Source organism: Rhinolophus sinicus, chromosome 5, assembly GCF_057876585.1.
Source record: "Rhinolophus sinicus isolate RSI-liver-muscle chromosome 5, RSI-T2T, whole genome shotgun sequence".
Lineage (NCBI taxonomy): Eukaryota > Metazoa > Chordata > Mammalia > Chiroptera > Rhinolophidae > Rhinolophus > Rhinolophus sinicus.
The window spans coordinates 108,863,829-108,878,043 of NC_142505.1; the positions used below are offsets into that span (position 1 = coordinate 108,863,829).

Here is a 14,215-nt window from a genome sequence, read left to right on the forward strand (position 1 = left end):
CCCCAAGATGCCATCTGATTTCAGACATGAGAACAGGATTAAAACATACATCAGACACAAGAAAACATAATGTGTATGTATATCCATATACATATGTGTATTCGCCCCAAATGGGGATTAAACTGAGTACCTTTTATCCCTAGAACACTTCCTATTTTGTCCCTTTTAACGCTGTTTGCTTTGCATTTCACTCATGTGATATGGAAGCTGCGACTTCTGCTGTTGTCATGGTAACATTTGCCCAGTGTTATCTTTTTCTGTTTCTTCATCTTCCACCTGCTCTGGTCCCTTGACTTGGTCGTTTCATTGTAGGCATGTCTCTTTTAAAAGCAGAAAGTGACCCCCCCTCACCCCCACGGCCCACTACCCATCACCTCTGGATCACACTGACTGCAGTTCAAGCCTGCTTTTTTGCAAAAAGTCTCATCATTCCCGTTGGCCCACGACCGTGCCTCTGCCTTGGAACAGGACTCTCGCCTGCGTAATAAAAGCTGGAGCTGTATCTCTTGATGCACCAGCATCTCTAACCGGTTGCTGGACATCTAGGTTGTTCCCAGTTCTTTGTTCAGTGAAGCCGTGCACGGTCCCCATGCCCTTGGACTGGTTTCCCTTCCACCAGCCAGGGGGAGCTGCCCCGTGTCACACACTGGGGGCTTCGAGCTGGGATGGATGTGGCACTGCCCTCGCCTTCTGGAAGCAAGTCAGGCAGCAGCCGAATGGTTTTAAATGCTCCTTCTGGCAACATGCCTGCAGAACGAACCGGTACTGTCTGTTTAGGTGACATCGTTTGGAAGAGCAAAAAAATGGAGGCACCACTGGGGGGTGGTTGAATGAACTGTGGTTCCGTGTGGCACATTGGGCAGCTATTGAAAGTAACAAAAGAGGCTCCCTCTGTGTAGATCAGACACCCCGGGGGGCACAAAGTTGCAAAGTGGGACTTTCAGTAAATTCCCATGTGTTTCAAACAAATACCGTGTTTAGAAAAATACTGTGCGTGCACAGATGTGTCTGTACAGCTTTCATGTTCACATGTTTGTATGTGCATGTGGAAGGTTCTGGAAGGGCACACTGTGTTGCAGTCAATAGGATCATTGGAGAGGGACTCACACACAGACATGCTTTATATACACTTAGGTGTTGCCTTTTTCTTTTTCTTTTTTACAAGTAATATGTAGTCATAATAAAACAAGATTGAAACTAAAAGTCGTTGTGTGGGGGAGGAGGGAGGGAGGGAGGGGTGTTCTCGGGAGGACTCGGAGGCCAGGCCTGCTCGCCTCTGATGGCACCTCTGTTGCTTCCTCCCTAGAAGAAGAAGGGGAAGGAGGCGGGATCAGGAGCCGCGCTGCCCCCACCCCGTGCGCCCACCCTACCCCCGGAGGCCCGGGCCCCTCACACCAGCTCCCCGGCCTCTGCCAAGAGGAGCAAGGCCAAGGCCAAAGGGAAGGAGGTGAAGAAGGAGGTGAGGCTCGCCGCGCCCAAATGAGTCGGGTCCCTATAGGGTCCCCACAGGGTCCCCCAGGCTTGGGTGGATTTCTTCATCTAGTTGGCAGATGGTTTGCGGCTGGGTATGACCCCCCCACCATGCTGGCTAGCCTCTGGCCACACTATTTTTCCTTAAATGCATTGGGTGTAGCTAGAGGTTCTGCCTCAGTTTCTCCAAGGAGGGAACCAAGGCACCTGCCATGGTGACGAATATAAGTACAGTACTGAGCATGTGCAGGCCCTGGCCAGGAGCGTGATGAGCCCACCTTGTCCTCCCTCGGGCCTCCGGGGTGAACCCAGCTCGGACCCCCCACTGCACATGTGGCCGACGCCCACTATGGCCTCACGGACCCTGGGTTTCCAAGGAGGGTCCCTAGCCAGGTAGGAAGTACTTGCCATGTCTTAAGCCATTGGTCTGCTGTGTTCTGTCCCCAGAACCGGGGGAAAGGGGGAGCTGTGAGCAAACTGATGGAGAGTATGGCTGCTGAGGAGGACTTTGAACCCAACCAAGACTCCAGCTTCTCCGAGGATGAGCACCTGCCACGTGGTGCAGCTGTGGAGCGGCCACTAACACCAGGTGTGTGCCTGCGATGGTGTGTGGGCTCAGGCCTGGATGTGGGCCGCAGGAGTTCCCCTGGGGAAGTCACCGTGGTCTGAGATGGGCAGGGGCTGAGCTAGCACAGGGGGGTGGGCAATGAGAGGGACAGTGATGGGGAAATGGCGTGTGCAGAGGCCCTGAGGCTGGGTGAGACGTAGTCCCTGGGCTAAATTGACAGAGGCCAATTTGTCTTTGGCTTAGTAAGCTGGGCCGGGTTAGGGAGAGACTGCCTTGGGCTGGGGACGGGTCAGAGGCAGATCACGCAGACTCTTGAGGGCCTTGGTGAGGAGTTTAGTCTTTTGTCTAAGGAAAACAAGAAGCTGTCAGAGGTTTTAAGTGGGAGATCCATGTGGTCAGATTGATTTTGAAGCAAGCTCTCTGACTGCTGTGTATAGAATGAACTGGAGGGGCTTCAGGGTGGGCAGGGAGTCTGCTTGGGAGGCCATTGCCCAGGATCCAGTTATGCTGGGGGCAGCAGAGAGGTGGATGGGGACGGGTGTGAATGCACGAGGAGGGAAGAGTAGGTGAGAGGGCAGGTGAGGAGGGAAAGGGTGCCACGGGTATTGGTGGGGTAGGTGGGTCAGCTGGGCGGCAGGGCTGACCTCAGCTGGGCTTGCTCCCACGTTAACGGGATGGCTAGGGTTCCGCTGATGCATGGGCCGCTCTGCTCCATGGCCATCCATCCCCCGGACCGGTGGGCTAGCCAGGCGTGGTCTCAGGGCCATGCTGCCAGGAGCTCGAGAGGGAGAGTAGAGACGGATGAGGTCTCTCCAGGCCTTTTGATGGGAAGTTTGGCTGTGGGGGTTGGTTTCCACCAGAACAAACAGCATTCCAGGGTGGCTAAGTCCCACAGGTGTGGCTGAGGTGGCAGCAGTGGGCACTGTTGACCCAGAGCCTCATGCCAGCCTCCGAGGGTAGTGGTCTTTGGGATGGGGGAGGGGCAGCATGTGTCGGCTGTTACCCAGTTCACACCCACCTGGGATCTTTCCAGACGTGGACCCCCGTGTGTGCACACTGCTACATGCATGCGTGTCCCTGCACAAGGCCGGTCTTGCCACACGCACGAGCACCCATGTGCCATGCAGGCTCTCCCAGGCACCTGTTCTCAGAAGGGCAGGCCTGGGAGAAGGGAGGTGCCAGGAGGGAGGGAAGGAGGTCCCCTGCGGCCCCAGCTCTAGCCCCGCCATGCTGCCCCCCTCCTGCAGCCCCACGCTCCTGCATCATCGACAAGGACGAGCTGAAAGACGGCTTGCGTGTGCTCATCCCCATGGACGACAAGCTGCTGTACGCTGGGCATGTGCAGACGGTGCACTCGCCAGACATGTGAGTGGGGGCTGGGGGCCGGGTGGGGCGCAGCCCCAGGCCCAGAGCCCACAGGCTTCGTCCAGTCCTGCACCCAGGGTGCCTTATGGGTCCTCTGGGTAGGTGGCCCCCTCCCCATAGAACTGGGTGAATGGTGCCTGCCTGGCAGGGTTCCTGTAGGTTCAGAGGACTCCGGAAGGCTGTCCGCTCTGAGGGGGTCCCTGAGGGCTCAGTGGGAAGGGTCAGGAGATAGCATGCTGGCCTCTAGGGTCTGCAACACCTAGTTGTACAGATGAGGAAACTGAGGCCCAGAGGGGAGAGACTTGGCCCCAAGTTTATACAGCAAGTCAGTAACCCTTGAGTGCCGACATCCCGTGTTGGTGGTCTGGAAGGTAGAGCTGGCACTGGTGGGCCGGGAGGCTGGGCACAGGGGTCGCTGTGGGGCAGCCCAGCCTCTGCCACCTCACGCCACTCTTGCCTTGGCCTTGCAGATACCGAGTGGTGGTGGAGGGCGAACGTGGGAACCGGCCCCACATCTACTGCCTGGAGCAGCTGCTGCAGGAGGCGGTGAGGGGGAGGGGAGGCAGGGAGGATGGGGAGCCGGCAGGCCCTGGTCACTGCCTGGTGCTCAGTCTTTTGCCTTCCCAGATCATCGACGTGAGGCCGGCCTCCACGCGCTTCTTGCCACAAGGGACCAGGATCGCAGCCTATTGGAGCCAGCAGTACCGGTGCCTCTACCCGGGCACCGTGGTCCGAGGTGGGACACTCCCCGCCCCCGACACCTTCCCCAGCAACCCCCCCAACCCCCATTTCCTAACATATCAGCATGGAATCCTTTGGTCCATGAACCCAACCTAACTGGCTTAAGCATAAAGAATTGTATTGGCTCATATAACTGAAAAGTTATATAGGGCCTGTCGGTGGGTTGGATCCGGGTACTGTTCACACGGTGTCATTAGAACTCAGGCCTTCAGGGTCTGTCTACAGTGCTCTCACCTGTGCTGGCTTCATACCCAGCCCCTTGTGGACCATCTTTCACCATCTTAAATCCTATCATCAGAGAACAGCTCACTTTTCAAATATAAGTCCCAGGATGGAGTCCAACTGATCTGGCTTGGGTCACTGATCACTGTGGGCTCTGAAGCTAATGAGTGAGGTTGGCTTTCTAATTTTACGCGAGGCCAGAGGGAGCTGGGAAGGTGGTTCCCCAGGAAAGTTGGGGCATTGTTAGCAGAATAAGAGAGATTGGAAGCTGGGCAGACAAAAATAACAGGTAGCCCAGAAGACGTAGGATGGATGTCCGGCAAAAACGGCAGGTACTCAAACAGTGGACTCCTTAGCTACTGCAAAACTAGTATATCCAGGAGGTGGGAATAGGGATGTTTGTTACATCAAAAAACAAACAAAACTCATGCCAAATATAGGCCATCCCTTGGCTACCTGAAGTCCTCTTACTACAGTAAAAGTTCATGTTGGTTCAAGTGTCCCAGAGCTTTCTGTCCCCCAGAACCATGGTGGGCAGCTGTTTTCCAGGCCTGCCTCGTGGGTGTCACCCTTGGGACTGCCCCTTGCCATCGTTCTGAGAGTTCCATTCTTCTGTCCTGTGTTGCATCCCCTCTTTCCCTTCCTTGTCTCAGCCCCTCGTTTCACTGCAGGCTCTTTCTGTAGCTTCTGAGAAAGGCTCGTGGGAAGTAAATCCTGAAGTACGTACGTGCCCCAAATCTCTCATCTGTCCTAGTCTTTAGAGATAATTGAGCTGAGTATAAATTCTAGGTTGGAAATAATTTTCACAGTCATTTTTCCACTTTAGCTTCCAGTGTTGTCTGAGAAGTTCAGTGCTCTCGTTTTAAAAATTCCTAAGAGTTTTTTCTTATTCTCTAAATATTTCTTTTTAAAAGTAACTTTCTGTTTTGCGGACACATCGTTTTTTAATTTCTGCAAGGATATCTTTTTTATTTTTATTTTTTTTAATTTTATTGGAGAATATTGGGGAACAGTGTGTTTCTCCAGGGCCCATCAGCTCCAAGTCATTGTCCTTCACTCTAGTTGTGGAGGGCGCAGCTCACTGGCCCATGTGGGAATCGAACTGACAGCCCTGTTGTTCAGAGCTCGTGCTCTAACCAATTGAGCCATCCGGCTTCCCATTCTGCGAGGATACTTTGATTCTGTTTTAGATTTCTTTACCTCCCTTTCTTTCTGTGTTCCCCTTCCCCTCCTCTTTGTGGATTCTGTGTTCCTTCTTTGAGCTCCCTTACCTCTCAGTTATGTGTCTGTCTTACGTTAGAGGCCATCCTTTCAGTCCTCAGCAAGGGGACCAGCCGCTCTGTGCATGGCGAGGGCCTTGTGACAGTGGCAGGCAGGACTGTTTTGCGGGGGAGGCATCGCCTCCTTCCAGGCCCCTGACAGAGCAGGGAAAGCCGAGACCACAGTCTCTTGCCGCAAGTCCATGCAGATGTCCTCCTCCAAAATGGTGGCACTGTCACCAGCTGCCATCTACCTGCCCACCCCTTTGTGCTTGACCGTCCTTGCTGTTCCTTTATGTTACTTTGGGGAGGGTCTTGGGAGTGAGTGTACACAGACCTGTGTCCCTGGAAGTCAGGGGAGCCAGTGCTCCCCCTGGGACTGCATGGCTCTGAGGCCCACATTCTGTACCACCAGCTGCCTGCTGGCCCCGGGCCTCCCCTGACCCTGCTCGTCTTCCAACAGGCTTGCTGGGCCTCGAGGATGACGGGGACCTCATCACCGTGGAGTTCGACGATGGAGACACGGGGAGGATACCCCTCTCACACATCCGCCTCCTGCCTCCCGACTATAAGATCCAGTGTAAGTGCTGGGCCTGCACCCTGGCCAGGCCGACCCCCGGGCCCTCGCCCAGCTCCCTTCCGACCCCACCTCTAGGTCCTGTCTGCGATTTGGACCACTCGCACCCAGCGGGGATGGAAATGGCAAAAACCATGGGCAGGGGCTCCCAGAACAGGCTTGGGAAAGGGGATGCCAGGGGCCCCCAGCTTCTGTGTCCTGAGGCGCATGAGGGCAGCCACAAGCCAGGCAGCCCAGGTGTGGGAGGCTGCTCAGTAATTGTTGACAGTTTCACACTCTGTCCGTGATAGCGCTGAGTTCTTGCCTCAGTCCTTGTGTCTGGAAATACCATCCCCTTTGACCAACCAATGCGAAACTCAGGCTCTAAGAGGGGGAATGGCTTATCCAGGGTCCCACAACTAGGTAGAGCCAGAGCCAGGACTCCAACCCAGGGCTGCCTGATGTCCAGGGGTCCGGAACCTCCATGGTTTGTAGCACCCTCCAAGTGGATCAGCAAAACCACACAAGTCAGTGTCTTTGCTCATCCCCGCCCAGTCCGTTGATTGGAGGATCCCCCATTGGGCTTCTTGTGTGTGCAGACACCTGAGCACTGTCCCTGCCGCCGTCCATCCGGCCGAGCAGCATCAGTTATGCAGTGTCCTCGGTGCCTCCTCAGCCCTGCCTGGGAGGCTGGGAGAGTAGAGGCCAGGGCCCGACCCCTGTCTGTCCTGCTGCAGGTGCTGAGCCATCCCCAGCCCTCCTGGTGCCAAGTGCCAAGCGCCGCAGCCGGAAGACCAGCAAAGACACCGGGGACGGCAAAGATGGGGGTGCGCCAGGGTCCGAGGAGCCCGGTGCCAAGGCACGAGGACGCGGGCGGAAACCTAGCACCAAAGCCAAGGGTGGTACGTTGGCCTGAGCCCTGCCTCACTGAGGCTCAAGGGTAGGGGCGGGCGTGGGCAGGGCCCGCTATGTGCTCTGGTCTCCCCACCTTGGTGGGGACTGTGCTGCTCTTCGGACCATTTGACAGATAAGGAAACTGAGGCTCAGGAGGCAGATCTGTCAGAGGTCCAGATGCGACTCAGCCAGGGTGTGTTTTCTCCAGAACTCAGAGAAAAGTGCTCCGGTCTAAGGGCCCAGGCTACTGAAGACCACTTTGGGGTCCACATACGTGGGACTGAGGCCCAGAGAGGGTGCTGAGCGGGGCTGTGACGGGCTTTCTGGCTCAGGAAGCCCTGGCCCTGCCCCACCTTTGCTTCTTCCTTCTCTCTTCTAGACAGAGCTGCTGTCCTGGAGGAAGGGGGCTCAACAGATGAGATCCCCAGTGCCCCTCTGGCTCTAGAGCCCATCAGCACCCCAAGTTCCAAGAAGAGCCCCCCAGAACCTGTGGACAAACGGGCCAAAACCCCCAAAGCTCGCCCAGCGCCGCCCCAGCCCAGCCCAGCCCCATCCACCTTCGCCAGCTGCCCCGCTCCCGAGCCCTTCGGCGAGCTGCCGGCGCCCGCCCCAGCCCTGGCGCCCGCCCCCCTTGTTACCATGCCCATCACCATGCCCGCCACCCGCCCTAAGCCCAAGAAGGCTCGGGCTGCCGAGGAGCCAGCCAGCAAGGGCACCCGGAGGCCCGGGGAGGAGGCTGAGCTGCTCGTCAAGCTGGACCACGAGGGCGTCACATCACCCAAAAGCAAGAAGGCCAAGGAGGCCCTGCTTCTGCGGGAGGACCCCGGGGCTGGGGGCTGGCAGGAGCCCAAGGCGGCCCGGCCCAAGGCCGGGGACGGCCACCTGGCCCAGGAGCCCGGGGCCGGGCTCATGTTTGAGGACTCAGGCAACTCCAAGAGCCCAGACAAGGGCCAGGCCGAGCAGGACGGGGCCGAGGAGTCGGGGAGCGGCGGCAGCAGTGACAGTGGCAGCAGCAGCAGCTCAGAGACAGACGGGGAGGAGGAAGGCCAGGCCGGCGGGGGCCGGGGCTGCACCGCCTCCAGCTCGAGGGCGTCGTCCTCGTCCTCGTCCTCGTCCTCGTCCTCATCGTCCTCGTCCTCATCCTCGTCATCGTCGTCGTCCTCTTCCTCGTCCTCTTCCTCGTCTTCCTCCTCCTCGTCCTCCTCCTCGTCCTCCTCATCCTCCTCGTCCTCCTCCTCGTCCTCGTCGTCGTCCTCTACCACAGATGATTCTTCCTGCAGCTCTGACGAGGACGCAGCGCCTGGCTCCGTGGCCGGTCCCTCGGCCCCGGCAGTCCTCCCCAGCAAGGCGCCCAAGCAGGCTGGCAAGGCGCTCTCCTCGGCCCACTCCCCCAGCAAGAAGGCACCGGCCCCCCAGCCCCAGGCCCCCCCACCGCAGCCCCCACAGCCCCTGCAGCCCAAGGCTCAGGCCGGGGCTGGGGCTGGGGCCAAGAGCCGACCCAAAAAGAGAGAAGGCGTCCACCTCCCCACCACCAAGGAGCTGGCCAAGCGGCAGCGCCTGCCGTCCGTGGAGAACCGGCCCAAGATCGCCGCCTTCCTGCCCGCCCGACAGCTCTGGAAGTGGTTCGGGAAGCCCACCCAGGTAGCCAGGGCGCGGGGTCTGCAGAAGTCTCTGCTCTGTGCCGGCCCTTTCCTTCCCTCCTGTCCTCCCCAGCAGCCCCACAGTGGAGGGTTGGGGGCAGCATAGGGGTGACTCATTTCATAGATAGGTACACTGAGTCTCAGCACCGCCCCCTAGTCCCTGGGACCCAGACCCACCCCTCTGCGAACCCAACCCAGCAAACGTGCAAGGACCAACACAGACCCCTTAGCAGGTGTCTCGCCACATGCAACAGGGTCTCTCAAAGCCTGTTGGCTAAACAGCCTGATTCTCTTGGCATTAGCGCATTCTCAGCTACTCTTGAACTCCATGCGGCAGAAGGCGCAAGGCTTCCGGCTGGCCAGTTTAGCAGTCCCAGCAAAAGGCACTTCTTTCCCTTATTTGCCTGCCGGCCGCCAGGGTTGTCCCGTGCTTGGCTGGATCACGTGCCCACCCCCGAGCTAATCAGTGTGGCCCAGAAGGCCAAGCGTTCTGGTCGGCCGGTTCCGGGTCACGGCCACCCCGATAGTAGAGGGCAGTTGGTCCTCCACAAGGAGCACCCCCTGCCTGCCCTGTGCCTGCCTACCATCTGCATACACGGACATGTAGCACACACATACACACACAGTACACACGTGCACATACTTATGGGCATACATATACTCACACATACATACACATTGCACTACACACATGCACACAGCTGCACACATGAAGCTTCCATGAGCAGAAGGGGAATGGCCCCCATGGTCAACAGCCCATCCCATGACCCTGGTCAGGAAGAGCCGTCTCCTGTCCAGAGGCTGCTTGTCCATGGGTGCCGCCAGCCAGGTTTGGACACAGCATCCAGCTCCCTGGTCCAGGGTCCTCTGAGGCCACACCTGACACTGGCGGGTCTGCCTCTCCAAAGCTGAGTCCTGCCAGAACAGATGGGCAGAGTGAGGGCTTGGAGTGACGCTGGAGAGCTGGCAGGCTCTCCAGTGCACCTCTTAAGATAAGAACTTGGGAAGTCCTGGCATATTTGCATCTGCTCCCCGGGGTGAGTCAGCTGGCTGGAGAAGTTGGGGAATGTTCTGAATCAAGACTCCAGCCTGTGGGTTTCTGTCTTAGCAGCAGCCTTTTAGCCACCCTCCCCCCACCCTGTCACCTAGAGGCAGTTTAGAACGGGATTTCCCTTTCTGCTGGGCAAGGGGTGCAGAGCAAGAAGTCAGGAGGCTCCCCCCCCCCCCCCCGCCCCTCTTCAGCTCTTGCTGTCCTTAGGCACTAACTGGAATCTGGGGCCCCAGACCTGCTCCTGCGACCCTGCAGGGCACAGGTTATCTGCCTGATGGCTGGCCCTTGGCTGAAAGGGACAGCAGACGGGAGTGTGTAGATTCTGATAGCCGCACCTAGACATTAAAGGCTCCCTGGAGCTCTGATCCCACGGACTGTCCAGGAGTGACAGCTTCTGAGCCAAGGACAGGCACGTCTTCACTGTCCTGCCTTCACTGTGACTGGCCTGTTCCTTATTTTAGCATCAGTCATTTGCAGGTTCCTTTGTTAGTGTCACTTAGTTTCACTGCTATTACTGCTACAGAGCACAGGGCCAAGCTTGCTGGCCTCTAACAGAAAAAGTCCAGGGGTGACTGGCGTTGGTACAGCTGGATCTAGGCGGGGCTTGAAGGGTGTCTGCAGACACACTCTCAAGTCCATGCTCCAGACTTCAGTCTGTTTCTCTCTTCCTTCCCTCGGGGACAGGAAGCCCTAGTAGCCTTCAGCCTACGTTCTACCAGCTTAGAAGTGACAGGAGGAAGGACGTGTCTTTCTCCCAGGGGTTCAAGCTGAAGTTGGTGGAATGTCTGGCTTGGGTCCTGAGCCCACCCCCGAGCTCATTACAAAGGCCAAGAGGAGGACGGGTGTTCAGATTGGCTAGACCAAGCCTTGTGCCTGCCACAGGGGTGGGATCGGCCCCACTGGGGAGCCCCAGGGACCAAGGAGAGGGGTGTGTAGGAAGGGGTGTTAGCCACTGGATGCCCCAAACAACTGAGGTCAAAGCGATTCAGTTTAGCAGTCTTAGCTGACCATCTCACCTTGAGTTGACTCACACCATGCCTTGAGCTGAAAAGAACTTGAGCTGTTTATAGAACACAAGAAATGAGTGACAGGGACATCAAAAAGATGGTCACCACCAGGGATCCAGTAAATTGAAAGTAGAAAAAGGACCGCTAGATAAGGGAGGAAATTAGCATATAGGTTTGTCTGATTTAGGAAAAAAAAAAAAAATTGTCTTTGAGCCACCTGGAGGGAGTCGGCCATGCCTGCGGGTTGGTGGTGTTCCAGGGACAGCCCACACCCCAGTCTCACCCCTGCTCAGGCTGCTGGCGGGAGGGGATGACTCGTCCTGAAGCTGTGCAGGGAGTGACTGAGCTCTGTGACCCCAGGGTGGGGGGCCACCTCCCTGCTTGTGAGACAGCTGTGCTGGCCGAGTGACCGTGCTCTGTCCAGAGCTTCACCTCCCACGTCTCCTTGCGCCTCACTGTTCCTGTCTGGAAATTGGGGGTCAGCCGGGGGCCGGCAGTGCCTCGAAGGCTGGTGTCAGGACCAGTGAGAGGAGCCAGGATACGGTTGGGTCCACAGAGGACGTGGGTGCCTGCGGGGCTCTGGGCACCATTTGCCAGCACTGCTATAGAGTGGGCAGTTGTCACCCTCTTAGCAGCAGCACGCTTCGTTTAAATAAGTTCCCTTGGACACTCAGTCTGTATGCCAAAGGGATGAGAGAGGGCACCCCATTAGAGCTGCGGGAGCTCCCTGTCTCCCACCCCGCACCCTGCAGAGCCCCTCCACCCCAGTTTGGGGAGGGGCTGCGGGCCTCGCCCTGACCCGCCCCGCCTGTCCCACCTTGCCCCACAGCGCCGCGGCATGAAAGGCAAGGCCCGCAAACTCTTCTACAAGGCCATCGTGCGCGGCAAGGAGATGATCCGCATCGGGGACTGCGCAGTGTTCCTGTCGGCCGGCCGCCCCAACCTGCCCTACATCGGCCGCATCCAGAGCATGTGGGAGTCCTGGGGCAGCAACATGGTGGTGCGTGTCAAGTGGTTCTACCACCCCGAGGAGACCAGCCCGGGCAAGCGCCTCCATGAGGGCCAGGTGAGCCTGCGGCCAGCTGGGTGGGCACAGCGGGAGGTAGAGGCTGGCCTGGGCTCACCACTGCCCTCCCTGTGCACACAGCACTGGGACCAGAAGTCTGGCCGTAGCCTCCCAGCCGCCCTGCGGGCCTCCAGCCAGAGGAAGGACTTCATGGAGGTAGGAGGGCTGTGGGCTCCTCAAGCCCTCCCCATGCAGCCTGCAGGGGCTCTGAGCTGCTGTCGCCCGGGCTCTGTCTCTTTTGGTCTCTGTCTCCTGTCTCTCAGTCTGTCTCTTGACCTGTCATAGTCTGTGTCTCTGTCCCTGGGTCTCCCTCAGTCTCTCTCTCTCAGTCTCTGCCCACCCTTGTCCTCAGACCCTCTCTGCGTCTCTGGGTCTCTGCCCCCAACTTCCCTGGTCCTCTGGGCCAGAAGCGGGGTCCCCTCTCCCTGCCTGCCTGCCCAGCCCTGACACTGCCCACCTGCCCGTCTGCAGCGTGCCCTGTACCAGTCCTCCCACGTGGACGAGAACGACGTGCAGACTGTGTCTCACAAGTGCCTGGTGGTGGGCCTGGAGCAGTACGAGCAGATGCTGAAGACCAAGAAGCACCAGGACAGCGAGGGCCTGTACTACCTCGCTGGCACCTACGAGCCCACCACGGGCATGATCTTCTCCACCGACGGTGTGCCCGTACTCTGCTGAGCGCCTGCGGCTGTCGGGGCCTCCGCATCACTGCCACGGCTTCGGGGCCGTGCGTTGGTTGTGTGCATGCAAGTGTGCCCGTGGACGCCCTGGCACGTGAGTGTGTACATGTGTGTGCCCTGTATGCATGCACGTGTGTGCACACATGTGCACACGTCTCTAGCCCCCCTTTCCAACTCCCTCGGTGCCTCCCAAGAAGGGAGCTCCTCTCAGCTATCAGGGTATGGCTCTGCCCGGCCCCCTCAAGCCTCCCCTCCAGCACCTTGTAAGCACTTGGGCAGGCTGTGCCCCCGGACTCATGCCTCCTGGCTGATGCGGACAGAGGAGTTTTCTGAGGAACCAAACTGACGCTTGCTCTGGGGTTCCTGCTGCTTGTGGGTCCTCCCTGGGATCCCAGTACCCGGCCCCCTCAGCATGGAGCCCACCCTAAGCCGCCCGCCACAGGACTGGGATGGCCCGATGCCCACCAGCCTCATGGGCACCTGCCAGGGGCCCAGCCTCTGCCCTCTCAGGATGGCCTGGACTTGGGGAACAGAGCCAGGTGAGGGGAGCCCGGCAGCATCAGCCATGTGCCAGGTGGAGGGGACTGCGTGCCCTGAGGCCCTGGCCAGGGCCCGCCCACACGGTCCAGACCCTCACACTACAGACAACCCCAATGGTGCTGAAATCCTCGTCCCGGCCACGCCCGGAGGGAGGCGGCAGTTCTTAACCTGTACAGTTTTATTGTACCAAGACACTTCTCCCTGTATCATACGCCTTTAAATGGAGTCAACTTTTTAATTATATATATAAAGATAAATATATATAAATATATATAAATATAAACTTTTTAAAACTGTGAAAAAATAGCTATGAAATTATAAAAAAAAGCGAACACATTCTGACGTGCAGAATATTATTTTTTATTTCCTGTTAGATTGTGAGTGTCTAGCACCCAGCTTCACGGGCCCCCCTTGTCCCAAGCACACCCCACCCGCCCGCCGCCCTGGCCCAGGTGTACTGTACTCACCCCCAGATGGAGAAAGAGTTAGGGAGAGCAGAGGCCGAGACGAGGGCCTGCCGAGCGCTGTGGGCCCTCTGCTCACGAAAGCACTTACCAGCCCCGAGCCCTCCAGAGAGATGGGAGGCCTCGTCCAGACAATCTTAAGGGAAGGAAAAGCCAGACTTCGGTTTTGTTTTTTGGGGGAATTATTGTTTTCCTTTTTTTTTTTTTTTAAAGTTTCTTTTGGAATTTTGTTTGTTGGCGAATTCTGTGTGATCTTTTTCATAAAAAGAAAAGAAAAAGCTATAATTGGAAAGTACTGTTGTCTGGAGTGGTTCATTTCAGGGGCTGCGGTGGGCATGGTTTCAGAATGTGGGTGGGGGGAGTGGGGGCTGCTGACATTTCCCAGCACAGAAGCTGGGTGCCACTGGCCATATGTGGCTACTTAAATTCGAGCTAATTTAAATGAAAGGGAAGGAAAAGCTTGTGGGTTGCACCAGCCGTATTTCCGATGGGTCAGCAGAGCGAGTCTACTGCACTGGGCACCCAAGGTATATAGATCCTGTCCCGAGTGCAGAAAGTTCTCTCAGCCAAAGCGGGGCTGGAGGGCGTGCCTCGCCTTTTCCTTCCTTTACTGTGTGGGGCTGAGCGCTCCCAGCCTCGCCCACACCTGAAGTCGACGGCGACGGAGCATCTGAGGGGCCCTGAGCCCGTGC

At 57.8% G+C, this 14,215-nt stretch overlaps 1 protein-coding gene across 8 annotated transcripts in view; it reads left to right on the forward strand.

Moving 5' to 3' along the window:
- TNRC18 (trinucleotide repeat containing 18) overlaps nt 1–13,815 on the forward strand; it is a 75,632-nt gene extending 61,817 nt beyond the window's left edge. For all 8 annotated transcript variants that reach the window (XM_019753620.3, XM_074313972.2, XM_088798787.1 and 5 more), the window contains 11 exons: nt 1,307–1,459; nt 1,918–2,059; nt 3,286–3,403; nt 3,874–3,949; nt 4,031–4,139; nt 6,089–6,205; nt 6,919–7,083; nt 7,455–8,716; nt 11,603–11,839; nt 11,921–11,995; nt 12,311–13,815. In XM_019753620.3, coding sequence (XP_019609179.3) covers nt 1,307–1,459; nt 1,918–2,059; nt 3,286–3,403; nt 3,874–3,949; nt 4,031–4,139; nt 6,089–6,205; nt 6,919–7,083; nt 7,455–8,716; nt 11,603–11,839; nt 11,921–11,995; nt 12,311–12,517 — 2,661 coding nt within the window. In that variant the 3' untranslated portion in view covers nt 12,518–13,815. The remainder of the gene's footprint in view (nt 1–1,306; nt 1,460–1,917; nt 2,060–3,285; nt 3,404–3,873; nt 3,950–4,030; nt 4,140–6,088; nt 6,206–6,918; nt 7,084–7,454; nt 8,717–11,602; nt 11,840–11,920; nt 11,996–12,310) is intronic.
- Nucleotides 13,816–14,215: the final 400 nt, after the last annotated feature.